This window comes from Manis pentadactyla, chromosome 16, assembly GCF_030020395.1.
Source record: "Manis pentadactyla isolate mManPen7 chromosome 16, mManPen7.hap1, whole genome shotgun sequence".
NCBI classification, from domain to species: Eukaryota; Metazoa; Chordata; class Mammalia; order Pholidota; family Manidae; genus Manis; species Manis pentadactyla.
Window position 1 is genome coordinate 20,795,209 of NC_080034.1, and position 20,474 is coordinate 20,815,682.

Genomic DNA, 20,474 nt, shown 5'->3' on the forward strand with positions numbered 1-20,474 from the left:
CTTGCTTGTGAAAAAAAAACAGTAAGATAAAGGATATTGTTTCAACTTCCCAATATAATGACTATTATGTATAGGTATTGAGTTGCTATTTTCTTGAAAAGATGAAGTGCTCTATTAAGAGACTTTTTTTTGTTTGTTATCATTAATCTACAATTACATGAAGAACATTATGTTTACTAGGGTCCCCTCTTCACCAAGTCCCCCCAACAAACCCCATTACAGTCACTGTCCATCAGCATAGTAAGATGTTGTAGAACCACTACTTGTCCTGTGTTGCACAGCCCTCCCCATCCCCACCCCACATTATACATGCTAACTGTAATACCCCCTTTCTTCTTCTCTGCCCTTATCCCTCCCTTCCCATTCTCCCCAGTTCCTTTCCATTTGGTAACTGTTAGTCCATTCTCGGGTTCTGTGATTCTGCTGCTATTTTGTTTCTTCAGTTTTTCTTTTTTCTTATACTCCACATATGAGTGAAATCATTTGGTACTTATCTTTCTCCGCCTGGTTTATTTCACTGAGCATAATACCCTCTAGCTCCATCCATGTTGTTGCAAATGGTAGGATTTGTTTTCTTCTTATGGCTGAATAATATTCCATTGTGTTTATGTACCACATCTTTATCCATTCATCTACTGATGGACACTTAGGTTGTTTCCATTTCTTGGCTATTGTAAATAGTGCAGCAATAAACATAGGGGGGCATCTGTCTTTTTCAAACTGGGCTGCTGCATTCTTAGGGTAAATTCCTAGAAGTGGAATTCCTGGGCCAAATGGTATGTCTATTTTGAGCATTTTGAGGAACCTCCATACTGCTTTCCATAATGGTTGAACTAATTTACATTCCCACCAGCAGTGTAGGAGGGTTCCTCTTTCTCCACAACCTCGCCAACATTTGTTGTTGTTTGTCTTTTGGATGGTAGCCATCCTTACTGGTGTGAGGTGATATCTCAGTGTGGTTTTAATTTGCATTTCTCTGATGACTAGCAATGTGGAGCATCTTTTCATGTGTCTGTTGGCCATCTGAATTTCTTCTTTAGAGAACTGTCTGTTCAGCTCCTCTGCCCATTTTTTAACTGGATTATTTGCTTTTTGTTTGTTGAGGTGCGTGAGCTCTTTATATATTTTGGATGTCAAGCCTTTATCGGATCTGTCATTTATAAATATATTCTCCCATACTGTAGGATACCTTTTTGTTCTATTGATTGGTGTCCTGTACAGGTTTTTAGCTTGATATAGTCCCACTTGTTCATTTTTGCTTTTGTTTCCCTTGCCTGGGGAGATATGTTCATGAAGAAGTCACTCATGTTTATGTCCATGAGATTTTTGCCTATGTTTTTTTCTAAGAGTTTTATGGTTTCATGACTTACATTCAGGTCTTTGATCCATTTCGAATTTACTTTTGTGTATGGGGTTAGACAGTGATCCAGTTTCATTCTCTTACATGTAGCTGTCCAGTTTTGCCAGCACCATCTGTTGAAGAGACTGTCATTTCCCCATTGTATGTCCATGGCTCCTTTATCATATATTAATTGACCATATATGTTTGGGTTAATGTTTGGAGTCTCTGTTCTGTTCCACTGGTCTGTGGCTCTATTCTTGTGCTGGTACCAAATTGTCTTGATTACTATGGCTTTGTAGTAGAGCTTGAAGTTGGGGAGTGAGATCCCCCCTACTTTATTCTTCCTTCTCAGCATTGCTTTGGCTATTCGGGGTCTTTGGTGTTTTTATATGAATTTTTGAACTATTTGTTCCAGTTCATTGAAGAATGCTGTTGGTAATTTGATAGGGATTGCATCGAATCTGTATATTGCTTTGGGCAGGATGGCCATTTTGACAATATTAATTCTTCCTAGCCAAGAGCATGGGATGAGTTTCCATTTGTTAGTGTCCTCTTTAATTTCTCTTAAGAGTGTCTTATAGTTTTCAGGGTATAGGTCTTTCACTTCTTTGGTTAGATTTTTTTCCTAGGTATTTTATTCTTTTTGATGCAATTGTGAATGGAATTGTTTTCCTGATTTCTCTTTCTATTGGTTCATTGTTAGTGTATAGGAAAGCCACAGATTTCTGTGTGTTCATTTTGTATCCTGCAACTTTGCTGTATTCTGATATTAGTTCTAGTAGTTTTGGAGTGGAGTCTTTAGGGTTTTTTATGTACAGTATCATGTCATCTGCAAATAGTGACAGTTTAACTTCTTCTTTACCAATCTGGATTCCTTGTATTTCTTTGTTTTGTCTAATTGTCGTGGCTAGGACCTCCAGTACTATGTTGAATAACAGTGGGGAGAGTGGGCATCCCTGTCTAGTTCCCGATCTCAGAGAAAAAGCTTTCAGCTTCTTGCTGTTCAGTATAATGTTGGCTGTGGGTTTATGATATATGGCCTTTATTATGTTGAGGTACTTGCCCTCTATACCCATTTTGTTGAGAGTTTTTATCATGAATGGATGTTGAATTTTGTCGAATGCTTTTTCAGCTTCTATGGAGATGATCATGTGGTTTTTGTCCTTTTTTTTTTTATGTGGTGGATGATGTTGATGGATTTTCGAATGTTGTGCCATCCTTGCATCCCTGGGATGAATCCCACTTGGTAGTGGTGTATGATCCTTTTGATATATTTTTGAATTCGATTTGCTAATATTTTGTTGAGTATTTTTGCATCTACGTTCATCAGGGATATTGGTCTGTAGTTTTTTTTTTTGGTGGGGTGTTTGCCTGGTTTTGGTATTAGGGTGATGTTGGCTTCATGAATGAGTTTGGGAGTATTCCCTCCTCTTCTATTTTTTGGAAAACTTTAAGGAGAATGGGTATGATGTCTTCTCTGTATGTCTGTTTTATTAAGAGACTTTTTAAGTTAGCTTATAAAAATGGTTTCTGAATAAACAAGCATGTCAAAATTCATCCTTAAAATATGTTCCAAAGAAAAAAATTTTTTTCTAAGAAACTTCTAATTACAGAGCACTCCCAGAAGGCTAGGCTCTGTCATACTCAGCCTTTCCGAGGAACACTGGGCAGTGTGCCTGGACCCACAGCAGACAGCCAGTAAATGGGCAGTTCACTGAATATAAGGAAAATCATCACTATCTTTTTTTAAATGAAGATCTGATTAATAAAATAATACTAGGAAAATACTATTTTTTAATTTGTAGCATTCCACTTTGGGAAATTTGGTGTGTGGAGACTAAATAACAAGAGTCTAAGTAACAATATTAAATTCAGAATTGTCATACCAGCCTCTCAGGAGCTGAAGCAATATGACAAGAGAGGTGGTTTACTAAGGATGAGGTCATGGATGACCCAAGTTAAGAACAGCTCTCAAGGGAAAGTCATTTGCTGATACAAAAAAACAAAATGATTGACAATAAACATGTGTGAACTATTTGTATGCATATCAATATATATTCTATATATATCCATAGCTTGCTGATATACTTTTATCTTCTGGCACAATTTCTTTATTAAAAATATTCCTAGCTCCTACTTAAAATAAGAAGACATCCCCTCGGTCCCTGACACCTAAATCTCTTTTTCTCCCTCAAATAAAGAACTGATAAAATTTATCTTCATTTGCATTTTCTTCCATTCCCCACCAGGGCACTTTGAATAATAATCAAGTTAAATAGATACAATTTTCTTGGTGTAGTTTTCTAAGCCTTCACTATTTTTCTCTTTCCAGCTAGACAAAAGAAAGCCAAGTGTTCAGAAGCTTTGAACACACACAGGTTTCCATTTTCTCTGTGGACATTTTCCTACTAAGGCCAACAAAGGAAAAAACTAAAAAGGGGTCAGGCTTGGCTTTCTAGATTAAGTCTTAAGGCAAAGCAGGATCTAAGAGCTGCTTGTGAATTAAGTAAAATAATGCAAGTTTATCTCTTAGGGATGTTCATGGTAACACAGAGCTATGCTAATATGCATTAGGAGAGTTAGTAGACAATCTGGGCAGAATTCCTTGCTTTTTCTTCCTTTATTCGTCTAGCAGTAAGTTTTATAGAAATATTCTTCTGAGTTGGAAGGCCTGGCAGCAGTATCATTATTTTTGATCAGGTCTATCAAGAAAGTAACAAGAACTGTGTTCAGTCTTGCTTGACACATGCATACGGCCACCTGCCATCCGACTGTCTAGTATTAGTACAGAAGATCAAAAAAGCCACTCCCAAGGTTCAATTCTCCATAATTGGGAAAAAAGCTTTACTTACACAGAGAGAGTTTCACATCTCGCTTGTCAATGGAGACACGGCAAGCTCCATAAAAGGCCAAAAATCCAATGAAAAGACCAGCAATCAAAGATGGAACACCACCTGGGAAAAAAAATGAACGGCCTCAGAAAGAGAATCCCAAAATGCCAGGAATTCCTTCTATTACTTCAAGTGTGACGCATGTACCTTCAAAGGTATTGCTACTTGGGCACTGTGACTGGACAAAACCAAATTAAGTATCAGCCCATTCACGGACAGTTTCTAAGACATGACAGAGATGCAAGGCAGAGGGACCCTGAATACACAGCAGTGTGAGGGCCTGACAGAGCCTGAGGGTGTAAGAAAGCCTGCCTTGCACTACTGGCTTGAAAGGTCTCCCAACCCAGCTGCATGGGACTCGTGCCTACGGAAGCTCTAAGTACAGAAACAGTTGAGTCATTTTATACAAAGTTTTTGACATTGGGGCCATAAGCATCTTAATATAACACAGCCTGCAAAACTGGAAGAAGGTACTTTGCCCCACTGGCCCACAGACCTCTCCACTGGCAGGGCAGGAGGAGCAGAAACAAGAGTATCAAATCTTTATTCTGTGCTAGGAACTATGCAAAATGTGTTACATGATTACCGCATTTCATCTTAACAGATTAATTTACAAATGAGGAATTGAGGCCTGGAAGCTAAAACAACTCACTTGAGTATCTGAGCTAGAAAGCGGTTGTGTCAAGAGCAGAATTTAGGAAGCCTTGATTCTGTGGCCTGTGCTCTTAACCCACATTATACTACAAGAGTGGGCTTCTTGTGAAGGTTATGTTTTTGTGAACAAGATACCCCCAGGGGCTTCCAGGTGCTATAATGCTGCTACTTTAAAACATTAAAATATAATGTAAAATATAAATGTTGACCTTTCATGTTTCTCCATGAAAGGAGATAAATTGAAAACTCTTCAATTTATCAACTGGGTTTTTGTTTTTCCTCTTTTGGATAGAGACAAAAAGAGAACTTCAGATAAGATATCTAAGTATTTAATGAATTTTCCTTTACAACATCCTCACTTAGTGAGGGGCTCTCACCTTGCAGGGGGCCAAGGAAGCATATTGTGCAGCTGAGCACCAAGCCCCCAGCTGAAATCAGAGACTTTACAGGTAATGTGATTTCACTTGCTCCTGAAGAGATTTGGGTTAGAATAGTGAAATAATCCCCTCCTCCCCTCGGTTCCCCTACCTGCACCTGGACACACACACACACACACACACACACGCACGCACACACACACACACACACACACACACACGCATCTTCCCACCCCTCTAAAAGCAGGCAGAAATATCCAGATGTTTTCTGTTCTGTAATAAAGGTCATTTAAAAACATCTTCAGAAACGACAATGAAAAACTGTTTCAATAACAACCTATCGGTATTTTAAACTGAGTCCTCTTTAAAAGCAGATTATGAAACATCCACTTTTGAGTAGCTGTTCACAGGTCTTATGTTGGTGTTGTCATTTTTTTCCATCAAATAACATTTCCACGATACTACACACATTGAGAGAGAAAATAAGAACAACAAACAAAAATCAAAGGTGAATTACAGGCTCTCAGGAGGCTTAGAAGATAATCTGTCCTACCGTGCCAGCCCCTCAGCCCCTGTGGAGAACTGTGCTTCTGGCCCTGGACTTCTGAGCAATCTCTAAAGAAGGAAGTATCTCTAATAAGCAGGTAGACCTGGCTTTTCACCCAAACTCAAGCACACCAATGGCAGTGATAAAACACTTTTTGAAAAATATGACTTCATTTTTAAATTTTCATTAAAAAAAAACAACAGAAATACGAGACACTGTGACTATAAATGCTGCTACCTTAAACATTAAAATATAATGTAAAATATAAATGTTGACCTTTCATGTTTCTCCATGAAAGGAGATAAATTGAAAACTCTTCAATTTATCAACTGGGTTTTTGTTTTTCCTCTTTTGGATAGAGACAAAAAGAGAACTTCAGATAAGATATCTAAGTATTTAATGAATTTTCCTTTACAACATACAGTATCAACATAATTCAGTTCTTTGACACCGTAGGCAAACCAAAAGAAAAAATCCTCATTTGATAATTAACAAGTAGCTCTAGGGAAGTCAAATCACTTAATTGGGCAGTTGCTAATGATGGGTAAACAGACAAGGGAAGGGAGACCCAGTGCCCCATGCCGGATGCTCTGTCACAGCCACCCCTCCCAACCCTTCCCCCCACAGATCCCTTCCGTGACGTGCTGGACCCCGAGCACACTGCTGCTGACTTCCTGTCCTCCTGACAGACAGACCCTCAGGTATCCTAGTTAAGTCCCTACCAAGTCCCTCTGACGAAAAATCTGATTTGGGCTTACCTCTCCGCTTATATCCCAAAATGCTTCCAAATGTCAGAAGGGCTGCATAACCAAAACCAATCAGGTCCATTGGCAAGGTGGGATTCTCAAGCTAAGGAAGAGACAAATTTTATAAAAAGAATCTGGGAGAGCAAATGTATATAAAAATGATCCGCATTCCACAGAATTGTAGAAACTAATTTCTCTAGTCTACTAAAACGAGAGAAGCTTGATATTTACATATCCCCATTCTGTCACCTTCAGGCACACTCAGGGGGCACCTCAGGCTGATTCACCTTTCCTTGTCTTCAAGACCTGCCCTACCCTCAGCTGCTTAGAGCCTTCCGCCTCTCCAAGGAAGACTTCCATTCTGGTTAGTAGTCTCCTCACTGGGCTGTAACACTACAACCTTCACTTTTCACTCCCACATGTGGAATGTCCTTCTTCTCCCCCACCTACAGAACCCCAATGGTCCTCTACAGCCCACCTCCCTCGGAACCTGCTCCCCTTCTTAACTAACTTCCAGGCTTGTTAACCACTCCAGCCTGTACCATCTAACTGGTCTGGAGCAAATTGCTTTTCTACCTCTAAATTCCCTGACTTGATCAACTCCATCTTGGAATTCTTTCATATTCATACAGACATTCGTTCTCCCATCCTCCTCATACTTAAGAAAAGAACAGGGGAAACATGGATGTTTGTTTGCTGACAGAACCAAAAGATTCACTCTGAGCATTTGTTTGTCACTAGCTTTGTTATGAGACAGCTCTTCTCTGGTGGCAGACAGCCATGCTGTCAATGCTGCATCACTGAAGAATATAATGAAGCCCTGCCTGATGCAAAGTTAACTGGAGTTGTGACCTCCTACTGTGTGCATGCTAGCAGCAGGTGAAATATATATCCATGGGTGAGAAGTCCCATGGAAATTCTGCTCAGGGTTCTGTAAACGTAGGAGAAAGTGTGCTGGCTACAGGAAGGTGACATGTACACTGGTCATTAGTTGGCTGGTGGCCCACACCCCACCCCTAACTTCAACTCCCCTCAAAGTTGAAGGGACTAGACAGGATGAGCCTTAAATTTCCTTGCAGCTTTTTAAATGCTAAGATTCTCAGTGGTGCTTTTATATCTTCACTTTTGTATGGGGAAAATATCTCTGTACATATGAGACATGGTGCATCAGATATCTTTATTATATTTTTACAATTTTCTCACAGCTCATCAATTAGGTTAACCTGGGCTTCATTCCCAGGAGCAATTGGTAACAAAATAGCCCAGAAGAACAGAAAAGGGGTTTTGAGCTTCTTTCAGAGAGCAGGCTAGCACTTACTGCGAGTAAGGGCCCAAGGTGGAGGGAATGCCAGGCACAGGAGATGATGGCCCTGGATAGGAGGCAACACTGGAAAATCCTCAGTATCTGTGGGAAGAAGAGTCAGGAAGGAGAGCTCATCTGTGTCCAGGATGTGGTGCAGAGGGACAGAACATGCAGGAAGGACCTGTGTTCAAAACCACCACTGACTGAATGGTGAACAAACAAATAATAATAAGGATAGTAATGTTTTGGTTGCCATATGCTAGGTAGGCATCACTCTAAGGCTTTCCAGAAACTCATGCAATTATTTTCACAACCCTCTGACATAAGTACTAAAATTGTTACCCCCATTTTCCAAATGAGGAGACTGAGGCACAGAGAAGGCACACAATACCCTGAGGTCACACAGCAGAGCCAACATTTCAGACTCTGAGAAGTCTCATTTCTAACACTTAGCAATAATACCTCTGATAACTGAGTCAGCAGCCCAAAGAGAGAATGCAAATGAAACTGAGGTTTTCCAGAGTTTTAAGTTCTGAATTAATCACTTTTTCTTGGACTTATAGCTTAAAGTGGTGACCACACTGTCGTTCATCTGGTGACTTAACCATCTTCAGTTCTATGAGCACTTCATGCTCAGTCCCATTTACTGTCTTTCTCAGAGTTAATCATATTCCACAATGTATGTTTGGCTTCAAACCTGATGCCACTGCTTACTAGCTGTAAAACATCAGGCACATTCCTTAGTCTCTTTGCAAGATGGTTTCTCCATCTATAAAATAGAGATAATAAAACTATCTACTCATAGAGTTGTGGTAATTAAATGAGTTAATACTATAAAGCACCTAGAACAGTGCCTGGCACATACCGAGCATTCAACACATACAAGCTGCTCTAATAATGATTCTTCTTCTCTTTCATCCCTATATCCATTTTTAAGCTTGACATGTGTAAGGCCATTACTATAACAGCAGATGGAGAAAACAACTGAGGTGGGGTAATTTATGATTTAGGCATTCAGTGAACCAAATCATAGAACTACAACTTACACTCGATCCCATTTAACAACTATTTATTGAGCATCTTCTGTGTGCAAGGCAGCAGGAAGCAAGCAAAAGCCCTCAGACACAGCCCTGGCCTTCAGGACTCAGTATAGCACAGTGAAGGAGGTGGATGCATGGATGAGCCTTACCAGGAGGGGCACCTAACAAGGTCTGGAGCCTCAGGGAGGATTCCTACAAAAGGCAGGGTCCCAAAAGGGAGGCTGGGGAGAACAGGAGTCAGTTAAGTGAAGAGAGTGGCGAGGAAGGGTATGCTCTAGGCAGAGGGAGAACATGTGCAAAGGCCCAGTGGCATGAGAAAACATCAGTATATTTTCAAAATGCACAGAAGTGCGAAAAGAGATGGGGCTGGTGAGAAAGACAGGGCTGAATCACTCATGTAAGCCCTGTAAAGTACAGTGAGAGACACCTCACAATTAATTTAACTCCAGCAAGCATTTCCTGGCTGCTGCAGTGGGAAACAGGTTGAGGTGAAGCAGGGAGATAAGCTAAGCACGAGATGAAGGTGGCCTGACCTGGAGAATATGGCAATGAGGGTGGACAGATTGGAGAGAGATTCAGGAGGTAGTATTAATAAGCCTGGATGTGGGGACTGTTGTTTTAAGAAAGCAAAATTCTGTTCTCAAAGAGAAAATTCAGACAAAAAGCAATCACCGTTCTTGCTCCTTTTCTACGGTAGGGCCAGTATGATCTGCCCAGAACCATACACGAAGGCCATGCCATACATAAAAGGGGTGGAGGTGGGGGATGATGGGCGGCACACATCATAAGCTCCGCTTGCAAACGTGATGCTGATCACATGGAAAGGCCAAAAAGCATCTTGGGTGCAATGCAGCAGAATTATTTACTGCACCACATACAAAACCAGGTGACAGAGCCCTGTCCTGCCCCTAGCTCCCCAAAATTTGGGGAACCATCTAAGAGATTTTTGTAAGCTACTACATAAAAAGTATTTCCACATGTTGAGTATCAACACCTACCTACATTTGAATTCCTTGGGGCTCGAAAGACATTTTCAAATGTCGTCTGTTTGGTCTGGGGAAGGTTAAAATCCTGCCAAGCGTTTTTGCAATGGTCCGAGGGGTTCCGCCACCCTCCCCACCTCTAGAATGTTAGGAGGGGGGGCAGGTGGGAGATTCAGGACCGCGGGGGTAAGAAATTCGGAGCATTCCCAAGAGGAGAGAAGCGAACCCTGGGAAAGCAGATCCACCCTGAGAAATCCTCCCAATGGCCTCCGCATCTTTACTTGTGACTGCGCTCCTACCAGAAAATTCAGGCCAGTAAGGTCTCGCTTGCACGGCGCGCAGCTCACCTGCGACCCGAGCCCCCGCCACTGCTAGAAAGGGAAAAGTCGGGAGTCAGTTGCCGCAAGCTTCGCACCTAGAGGCCGGAAGTGTTCCCGGCAGCCGGCGCCTCCCACTCCGCGCGCTCAGCTCCAGCCTTCCGAGGGTTTCCGGTTCCGCGCGGCGCCTTCCCTGCTGGCGCATGCGCCGCGTCCTCCTCGCCTGGGCCCCGCCCCGCTCAGGCGCGCCGGGAGGAACCAGGCCAGTTGGCTGGACAGCCGGGATCCCCGGCGCTGCGGCAGCCCCGGCGGCCGCTGGGCCTGGCTCCGTGCTCCGTCTGCCCGTCCTTGGGCCTGGCCCTGAGCCGGGGCTTCGGTCTGCTGTCTGCTGCGGGACGCAGCGGGACAGACGAGTGTCCGCAGGGAGTGCGTCTGGGGTGTAAAGCCGGGATCCCAGAGGCGAAAGGTTTTTAGTTCATTTACATCAAGGACAAATGTGGGACATCTCAGCAATCCTGGCCTTTTATATACCCCCAGCAGATTGTCTCGTTTTTCAGCAGAGAGAGCTAAGGTTCAGAGAGAGGTGATTTAGTTGTCCACGGTCTCAGCTCCTTAAGTGGGTGGGGTGCAGAGGTTAGAACCCAAGTTTAGTTTCAAAGCCTGGGCACCCTTCATGTCCCACACCATCTATGAGGTCCTCTAGATGTGGTGGGGAGATCAGGATCCTGGTTTTATCTTTCAAGACCAAAATTTGGTGGGCTTAAGTAACTGAAGAGAAAGGTATAGAGTGTCAGACCTGGAGGCACTTTAAATTGTGTCTAGTACTGGGATAATCCGTTTGCAGGAAAGAACCTTAAATTGATTTTGAATTGTTTTGCCTTCTAGTTAGCATACAGTAACTCTGGCCCTCTTTCTTATGTAACAGCCCTTCAGAGATTTGAAGGCAGTCATCAGCAGCTTTAAGGGTGCTATGGGGCTGGCAATAGCAGCAGAATTTTAAAAAAGAGAAACCTAAGTACATTAAATCTCTCGAAATGTGCTCAACCTATTTCTTGCGCTTACAACTGTTTCAGGGAGGAAGTACAGCAGAGAGAATATACCCAATAATATTGTCATAGCTTGGTAGTAACGGGATAACTACACTAAGTGTGGTGAGCATTTAATGATGTATACTAATTATTGAATCACTATGTTGTAATTGAAATCAATAGAATATTGTGTATCAACTATATTCCAATAAATATATAAATGTTAGCCTCCTCCCCTCCAAAAAAAAAAAAAGTGTTTCAGGGAAGTAATGTGACTGTATCTAATCTATGAGAAATCTAAGTTTGTCTGAGGGACTTCATAGGATTACTGAAGATAAACAGGGCAATTGATGGCAGGCACTGTAATGTGGAGTAGAGGAAGTGGTAGGTTCTCCCAGCTTTACTTCCCATTCCCTTCTATGCACATCTTTACCACAGCCTCCTCTCTGTCTCTTCCAACTCCTAGGATACTTTGCCTATTCAGAATAAAACTAAAAAGCCTTTTGAAATGCCTCAGTATCTTTAACTGATGTGAACCCCAACCCCCAACTCCTGCCCCATAAACAACCTCCCCCACACCTCAGTGACTGGATTTATAAGATTCTGCTCAGACTCGATGCTCTCTGAGGTCACTACCGCCCCTGTCATTGAGGTATCAGAAGCTGGAAACAGCCTCATGATATTTCTACTCATATCATTTTCACTGAAACCGAACAAAGAACAATACTTTGTTCATTAAGGGAATTTCATATTCTTGGACATGTGGGAACAGGGAAGTTCTTAGGCAAGGAGACCATTGTCTTCTCAACTCATAGCCAACAGCTGCCACCTATTCCAGCTAATGGTAAGGCTAGAGCATGAGGTGACAGTGCAACAAAGCCTATTTACCTGTACCTATTTATAAAGCTCTCTCTTCATAATCCACAGCAGAGACTCTAAGCTTCCAATGTGCCGTTAGCCCCTTTGGCAGTTTGGAGAAAAGCACAATAAAATACACAGGATTGCCAAGGAAGCCAATTTTGTTGAAGTACAGTCATCAAATTATCAACATTTCAATCTGTGATATAATAGATTCACTTCTTTATTAAATTACAAGATCTAGGCATGGGTTTAAAAATCAGCATAATTTCCAAGTAGTGGTGCACCTAAACATCTTGAGGTATCTGCAGCAGGTGAGTTTCTGTGATTCCCAGCAATGTGAGAGTCGCAGGTACTAATACTGCTGTGGTTTGTTGCCCATTTTAATAATGGGAAGAAATGCAAAATTTTAGTTAGAATTAGCAAAAATAGAAATTTTTTTCCCATCCAAGTTCTCAGATAGCCTGATTGCCATCCCCAGGCCTCTCTGGATTTGTAGAACCCCCAACCTCTAGTAATGTAGGTTTCCATAAGTTGCATGTAGGTGGAATTGGAGAAGGGGAGAGCAAGGCTTAGGGTCCCACTGACAGACTGGCTGCTCAGGCAAGACCTCACAGATAGCCGCTTACACCTGTCTGTGGACCCTACGTCTTGTCCTCATTCTCAAATGTTCAGAAACGCAGTTTGTACCCATTCTTCCAGGGACGCCCTGGCTTTAGGAGAGCGATTTATAAAAACCAAAGTCACAAGGGACTTAATTGATTTTGAAACAAACAAACAAAACCTGCTTCAGGTCCTCAGTTCTTCTCTTCTTCCAGTTCTCACTTATCATTTTGGCCTCTGCTCATCAGTAAAAGAAATTTTGAATGAACATCCCAGCATATCATATTGTTTATTTCTAAATTAGACACATACTGCTGTTAATATGCTATAGATATTTTAAATACAAATACATAAATCAAAATAAGACTTTAAAAGGAGAATGTGAACATCATAGGATTAAACAGATATTTCCTATGTTTAAATTAAAAGTGACATTATTCCTTTCTGTCCCATGATGCAGTAGAATATTTTTATTCTTCTTTTCCAGTAATACTTTTCTGAACTGCTTGCAGCCATTAGGACATCCTTCTTTCCTTTTATGTAGTGGTAAAATCTGAATACAGTCAAATGTGAAACCCACTCTGACTTGCAGCTCCGGCTCTGCTCAAGCCTACATTGCAGTGATTCCTAGCATCAGTCCAATGTGATGACATTAAGCTACATATTTGCTCAATGAAAGTGTTTGAGCATGGAATACTTAAGATCTTATTTCCTAGCAACAGCAAAATTTTAGATTTGTAGGTTTTAGTTTCCATTTCTCTAAAAATGTCCACCCATTTTGTATCTACAGGCTTGATAGCCCAGCTGTCTGTCAATCAAGTCCTTTGCATCTGTAAATTCATCACATAGGCCATCTATGTCTCAGATATCCATCATCCTTAAACACTCTGATGCACACTGGATGTCGTCATAAGTTAAACATCTTCTCAGGGAAAATGGTTTTAAGGCACAGAGATAATTTGAACTGGTGAAATTCAAGTTGGATTCCAAATAAGTTAAAGTTGTAGTAAAGAAATTAAGAAAGTCCTGTTTAACCCGGGTGCCCCTTTCTGGTGACTTTTTCTTTTCTTTCTTTTTTTTTTAGTTCTGCAGCAGTCTTACTCTCAAAAAATAAATCCTTTTTCTGCTGTATGAGTTTTTCTCTCAACCTATACATAACGTCAAACAGCTCAGGTGCGGTCAGTTCATCCTTTTCGAGGCTCTTTATGGCCTCTTCAAAGATCATCAGTTTTGGAGAAACAGCATATACATTTCTGTTTTACTGTAATCCTTTTCTATATTTTTATCCTCAATATATTTCCAAGTCAAAGAAGGACATTCTTCTTGTCCCACATTTTGCAAGTACGGTTTTATGGGAGGCCAACATTTTAGCATCTTTTCAATGGCTGGCAGCAATGATGTCCATCTCAAAGGCACATGTCTAAAAAGGTTATCTCCTTCCATTTCTCTGAAGTCAGAAATTTCATTAAGTGCTTCTGCATATTTTGAAGATTCTGAAAAGTTAGCAAAAACTTTCATTATGAAAGTCTCAATATTTAAGCAAATGAAACCCTTTTTAGCAGTGTTGTATATAAGATGTGCAGGACATTAAACAGCTAAGATCTTTTCATTTTCTTTGGTAAAAAGTTTGTAGACTGAATGGAATTCACTAAAATTTACATTTGCCCCATCTGATGAACCTGCAGAGAGATGAGATAAGTCTAGTTTATATTTGGACAAAATATCAATGATCTTCTATTTTATGATGTCAGCTGTTTCATTAAACAACTCATAGAAATCAAGGAGATGGTTTGAAACTCCACTTTTCAAGTCAAAGTACCTAAAAGTGAGAAGGAACTATTTTGTTGCCATGATTTGGTGCATTGCTTGAAGTTGATACAGTGTAGAAAGCCAGATTGTTGGTGAGAAATGACAAAATCAACTCCACGCTATAAGGGGCTAACACAACTGTTAGCAAAATTTCTTCTTTAGTTGGCCCAGAGGACATTTTAGTTGCAACCTGAATCAGATTTTGTGGAGCAATCAAGGAAGCAATATGATAATGCATGTTTGTTTGTGTGGTATGCCTAAGTTAATTCAACAGCTGCTATTTTTGACTGAACATCGATGTATTTACAGGAAATGAAAACACTTCCGATTGGTTTAGAAGCACCTGCCTGTCTCATTCTGGACTTGTGGGCTTGGTCCCATATGTTCTTCTGCTTCCATTTCTCCACCATACTCAGTTCCAAATTCTTTCCTGCATATTGTACAATATGTTCTTGTTATCTGTCTCCCGGACCCAGTTGTATGTGTCCTTCCATTTGTCATTCAAATAACAGTCGTTTAGCCTTCTTTTTCAGGAATAGGATCATGCTTGTGCTGGTATTATAATCATTCTCATTATCTGACCTCTTAGAAAACATGGTCATAATACTCACAAAGTTAAAAAACCATGCTAGCACTATTCTGATACAAAAACACAACAGTTAATGCACAGGCAAAGTCAAGGACAGGCTGTTAATATTCATAATTATGACACACTTAAGTCACTCTGAGTCATGCAACAATGGATAGATAAACCATTATTGTGAACTGCAAGTTGTGGTCAGGAAAAGTGGGTGATAGCTGCTACAGGAGATGCATAATCTGTGCCATATCCATTTGACACTAAAGATGGTGTTTCTTTCAGCTTCTCTTTTTGGGCTGCTGTATGGGTTTTATACTTTTCCTCAGAACTTCCACACTCATTGCCAAAAGCCAGGACCTTTCATATTCCAGAGATGGGGTTTCCTGGGACACAATACTTTCAGGGCTAAAACTGGGATGACTGGGGACTTATTAGGTCCCCACTAATCCAAGGGGCAGGAAGGCAGGTCTGCAGAGCAAGAAATTCCTTGCCTTCTGCAGATGGTGTGGAACTTCTATGGAATATTTCTCACAGGTTCCTCTTCTTTAAAGGTGATGAAAACAGAACCTTGTCTTTTGCTGGACTCTGGATCCAATGAAAACACAAAGGCCTTGATCTGAAAATGGAGGCAAAGGTCAGGATTGGTACCTCCTCTGACTCTGGACCTGGAGGGAACACACTGAAGGCACCTGAAAGCCAGAGAGGAGGGAGAAGCACAGCCCCGCCGAGAGGGCTCCAGGTGGCCAAGTCAGAAGGGGAAGAGTCAGACTGTGGCCAGTGGGGAGCATACTACCCTGGAGACACACTCACCTCCCGAGTCATTAGGAAACTTGCCAAAGTACTCCCCTATCTTCTTGGTGGCAAGAGATCCTTCTTCATGGCTGTGAACTTTTTGGGGTTCATGCTTCTGGTCTAGGATCTGATCCAGCAGAAGAGTAGGCTGACCAGTTGTCCAGGTTTGCCCAAGTCTGAGGGGTTTGGGGACTTTCAGTGCGAAAACCCGAAGTGAGGGGTTTCCTGAGAAGCAGGGCTTTTAGTACTAAAATTAGATGGAAGGGATTTCCCAGGTCGAGGGACTTATAACACTGAAATTGGAGACTGGGGTTTCCCAGCGTGTGGGACTTCCAGTGCTAGCACTGGGACAAGCCCTTCGGAGAAGGGGATCAGGGGGACTCTGGTTCTAGTTCTCACTAGCATTTCCCAGCAGCATTCCACTGGGCCGATCCCTTCTCTTTGAGCCGCAGACCCCACCACAGCTGTACAGAATGTTTAATCCCTTCCACACACACCACACTCTCCCTGAGCCTGACTTCCCAGTTTTCTCTAAACCTGAAATCCAGCCAGTTTACCTAAAAGCGCATAGGTCAGTCCTCACTCCCGTGGAGAGTTTGCCCATGCTGTGTGCCCTTTTCCTGTCCTGGCAGTCCCAATCTAAGACTTGTTTTCTCCAGAAGTAAGGCAGCTGGGACTTAAGAGGGCAGGCCAATGCAGGGCTGTTGGGCTTGGAATCACCACCGTTTCACCCCCTGTGCAATGTCTTCTAGTTACTGATCCTTCTCTGAGCCTTAATTTCATCCTTGTAAAAGGGCACCTAAATAATGCTTACCTCATTGCATCCTTGGATGCTTCTCTAATCCTCACGTGTGAAGTGCCCAACACAGGCAGAAGAACAGATAATAAAAGTCCATTATCCTCTTTCTGGGCCATTCCAATTTATATACCTCTTACTCCTCCCCTCCACTTAAATCTATACAGAAACAAGTTCTTAAATTCTGCTTCCTCCAGAGCACTTAGTCATGTGCAGCTCAGACACACTGCTCATGATCCAAGAATGCTATTATCTTGGAAACACACCCTTACCCAAGGGCCCTTGATGAAGTGCCTACCTCCCCTTTTCTACACTGGCTGCATCTTAAAGAGAATGAACCAGGATCTTCTTGATCTTCCAATGTTGGGATCCCTTTTTGTAATATGATCAATAATGTCTCCAAATTTGGTAAACTAGTCTTTGGGCCCCTTTTGCTGGGATCCCAGCTCAGGCCAGCAATAAACACTTTTCTGAAATAGCAGGTGAGACACATGGCAATGAGAAGTCTTACAAGGAATCCCTGAGTTAAGGATCTCCCAAAGCTCTCCCTGACAGATTCCAAATAAAGCCACCATCCACTGCGAAGGTGTACATCCGTCCGCCCTAAGTCTGTAAAAATTCTACCTCTGAAATATGTTAACAAATCTACACTACCTCCTACTGAGATCTCAGTTCCACACTGACCCTCACAAAATTAAAGACCACAGCACCCCAGGCTGGGAGGGCGTAAAGAAAGGGCATCTTGGCCAGAGTGTAGGCCCCTGGGCACTTGTCACAGCTGCGAGTTTGTTTTTTTAAAACACTCTTATCAAAGTGCTATGGTCTACCGCTGTCTTCCCCTGTGCCCAGAGGTCACTCTCAAGGAACTTGGCCTTCCTGCTGTCAGACAGCTCCCTTCCCAGCTGGAGGGGGACTGGAGGGAGGGAGGATGAAGGGAGGACCGAAGCCTCGGCCAGGATGGCAGGCCCCGCGCGACCCCAGCTCAGCTCCGGGTCTGCGGGCACAACTTACCCGGGTCGCCTTCTCCACTATTTGGCTCAGGACGGCGCCCAAGTCCACTTGACAGCTCCAGCCGGCTCCGAGTCCTTGTTCTCGGCCTCAGCGCTGTTCTGGCTCCCGGTGCCTTTGGGGACGGCCTCGTGTCGGTTCTTGGCCGGGAGGATTCATTTCCATGAGCTGCTCGCCCTCACCCGCGACAGACATGCTGGGCCCATCGCTTCCCTCACCGCAGTGCACACACTGCTGACCTCCGAAGCCGCCTTTATAAAGCCCAAGTCGGGGGCGGACCCACCTTTCCCAAAGCGCATGCGCAATCACTAGACCGTCCTGTCACTCAGCCGTGAGCCGGCATCCCATTGGCTTCAACGGCTCGCGCTCTGAATCCGCGGAATTTGTCTTCTGAGAGCGCGGCGGAGCCGGGTCGCTGCACAGAATCCCAGAGACTCGGACGCAGGACTCTGTGTCTCAGGCCGCCGGAGGCCGAGGAGGCACCCTCCGCCCGCTGATGCCGCAGCCTCTCGCCCCATCGCGCCGGCATCGGGCTTCTAGGCAACTGAAAAAGAGCGAAGAGTAAGACAAAGGCAGTTCAAATCCTCGAAGCAGAACAGCTAAAAGCAAAGTCAAGGGAAGCAAATATAAACGAGAAAGTTTAATTAAGCAAAACTCAGTTTTTGCAGAGGCAGGGCAAACAACTGGAATTCAAGGTGATGGAATCCAGAAAAGATAAAACGTGAGTCTAATGTCAAATTTAGGATATTTATGCCGATTTCTATTTAGACCTCGATAAGCAAAAATTCACGGCCAACCAAGCTTTTCTTACTTGATTGCCTTTGCTGTAAAAAGGCAGCAGGGGGCACTAGACGCTCTAGTTTCATTCAGGCAGGCTAGGCGTTTTTGCCTTTAAAGTTATTTTCAAACATCAAATAGTTTGCTCTTAGAAAACAGGAACGGTTATAAATGGGGAAAAACAAGGCTATGGTCTATGTAGAAGAATGTATGAAAAAGGTATGTTTTCTTCACTACAATCTATTGACTAAGGAGGGCAGTTGCCTGAAATACTGTGGTGTGGCAAGGGTGAGAAAGGTCAGTTAGGCAAAGGACCTGAAAGGGACTGGGAGCCTGCTTCTGCACTGTGGTCACTCCACACTGCCCTGCCTCACTTTCAGAGTCCGCCTCCCAGTTTGAACTTTTGCCAAAGATAGGGGGACTTTCCTTGCTAAAACCGGGACTAAGGGGTTTCCTGGTATTGGAGACTGTCTTATAAACAAAGATAACAACAACTAACATAATGAGCATCTATTGAGAGCCAGCCATCTTCTAAGCTTTTTACAGGTATCACCTTTCTTTAATTTTCACAACCCTCTGAGGTAGAGACCATGTCATCTGCATCTTACAGAGCAGGCAACTTTGCCAAAAGTCATGCAAATGTCTGAGAAGCGTCAGATACAGATTTAAGGAAAGAGAATGCTTTCAGGCGCTGCAGTCATTCTGCCTGGGTTTGAATCATGGCTTCGTTGTATACATTATTAATTCAGGATAATTTAGGACTGCCACACAGGAAATACTCAATAGTGTTTGCTATTATTATTAAAAGAGTCGTCCTTGCTCTCCGATAGCCTAAGTTCTACTTTAAGTCGTCAGTAAGATTCACAAAGCAGCAGAGTCCGTTTGATTGGATGAATGGGGCAGATAATAGATGCATGTAAGTGTTCAGAAGAAGGAACAGTTGTGAAACACTAGTCAGGTCTGAGTTCCAGGTGCTCAGTGTGGCACCTGCTTACAATTCAACCTGAGCAACTGGCATTAGCCTCTGATCCTGAATAGCTCGAGGTAATCATTCCATTCTTTGTAGTTGATTATATGGGTGTGTCTGTTGAACTAAAAATAGAGTCCATTTTTATTAGTCATTAAAATTCTCTTAAGATTATTTACTTTTTTAGCTGGAGGAAGCATTTGTTAATCTATTCATTTTTCAGAGTTAGCACTTATTAATTTCATAAATAGTTATCTCTTAGATGTCAAGCCCTGGAATAGGACTTGAAAATAAACAGGGTGCTGAATCTGAGACGAACGCTGGGATGAGGGGGATGGGAAGGGATCCCCTTTTTATTGAAATCTAAAGTCCAAGAGGGAGTCAGCAGGCACGGAGTCAAGGGAACCACACTGAGAGCAGCAGGAATGGCCTGAGCGAAGGCCCGTGGTGGGGAAAGGGCTCCGTGCTTTGTGAGAACCAAATGAGGGTATTAGCTGAGCAGAATTGTGAATTAGAAGCGGAGTGGATCGGCTTCCCGATAAGCTATGTTCACAAAGAGCTGGGGCTAAGTATGGTTTCTTGCTCTGCATCTTCTGTTTAAGTCATATGGACTGTGCAGTGTCCAGATGTGGCTGTGTGGAAACTATTGCACGGGGTGAGAGGTAATCTTTGTGTGCAGCTTGTTTTTCATTGGTTGCCCTTAATGAATTCAGTCCTATGGGATACACTTAAATCCAGACGAGCTTCAGTCTTCAATGAAATGACTCCTCACTCTTATTTTGCTTAATTATAAGAGAATTAAATTCTCTTCTATGGTAAAATAGGTTTACACACATTCACTAGCTACATGTCTAACCTTATCTCACCCAAGAGAGATTTCTTGGAAATAAAAAACAAAAGCAAATATTAAAGATAGCTCAATCTTTCCTATCCTATTAGTCTCCATGGAGCCACTGTTGTACTTGTAGTACTTGGAAGGTAAAAATAAAAAATAAAATTGGCTGAGGGAGAAAGAGGATTTGATGGACAGGGTTAACTCATGTATCTTCTTCAGAT

The 20,474-nt window shown here is 42.6% G+C and overlaps 1 protein-coding gene across 7 annotated transcripts in view; it reads right to left on the reverse strand.

Moving 5' to 3' along the window:
* Positions 1-10,389, reverse strand: part of TMEM14A (transmembrane protein 14A) — a 30,312-nt gene extending 19,923 nt beyond the window's left edge. For 6 of the 7 annotated variants that reach the window (XM_057493752.1, XM_057493755.1, XM_036916380.2 and 3 more), the window contains exons 1-4: positions 10,231-10,389; positions 7,876-7,962; positions 6,570-6,660; positions 4,195-4,296 (exon numbers count right to left, since the gene is read on the reverse strand). In XM_057493752.1, the coding sequence (XP_057349735.1) occupies positions 4,195-4,296; positions 6,570-6,639 (172 nt within the window). In that variant the 5' untranslated portion in view covers positions 6,640-6,660; positions 7,876-7,962; positions 10,231-10,389. Of the gene's footprint in view, positions 1-4,194; positions 4,297-6,569; positions 6,661-7,875; positions 7,963-10,230 lie in introns of those variants that run through there. The other variant, XM_057493756.1, reaches the window with a different exon arrangement.
* Between the last annotated feature and the right edge of the window lie 10,085 nt (positions 10,390-20,474).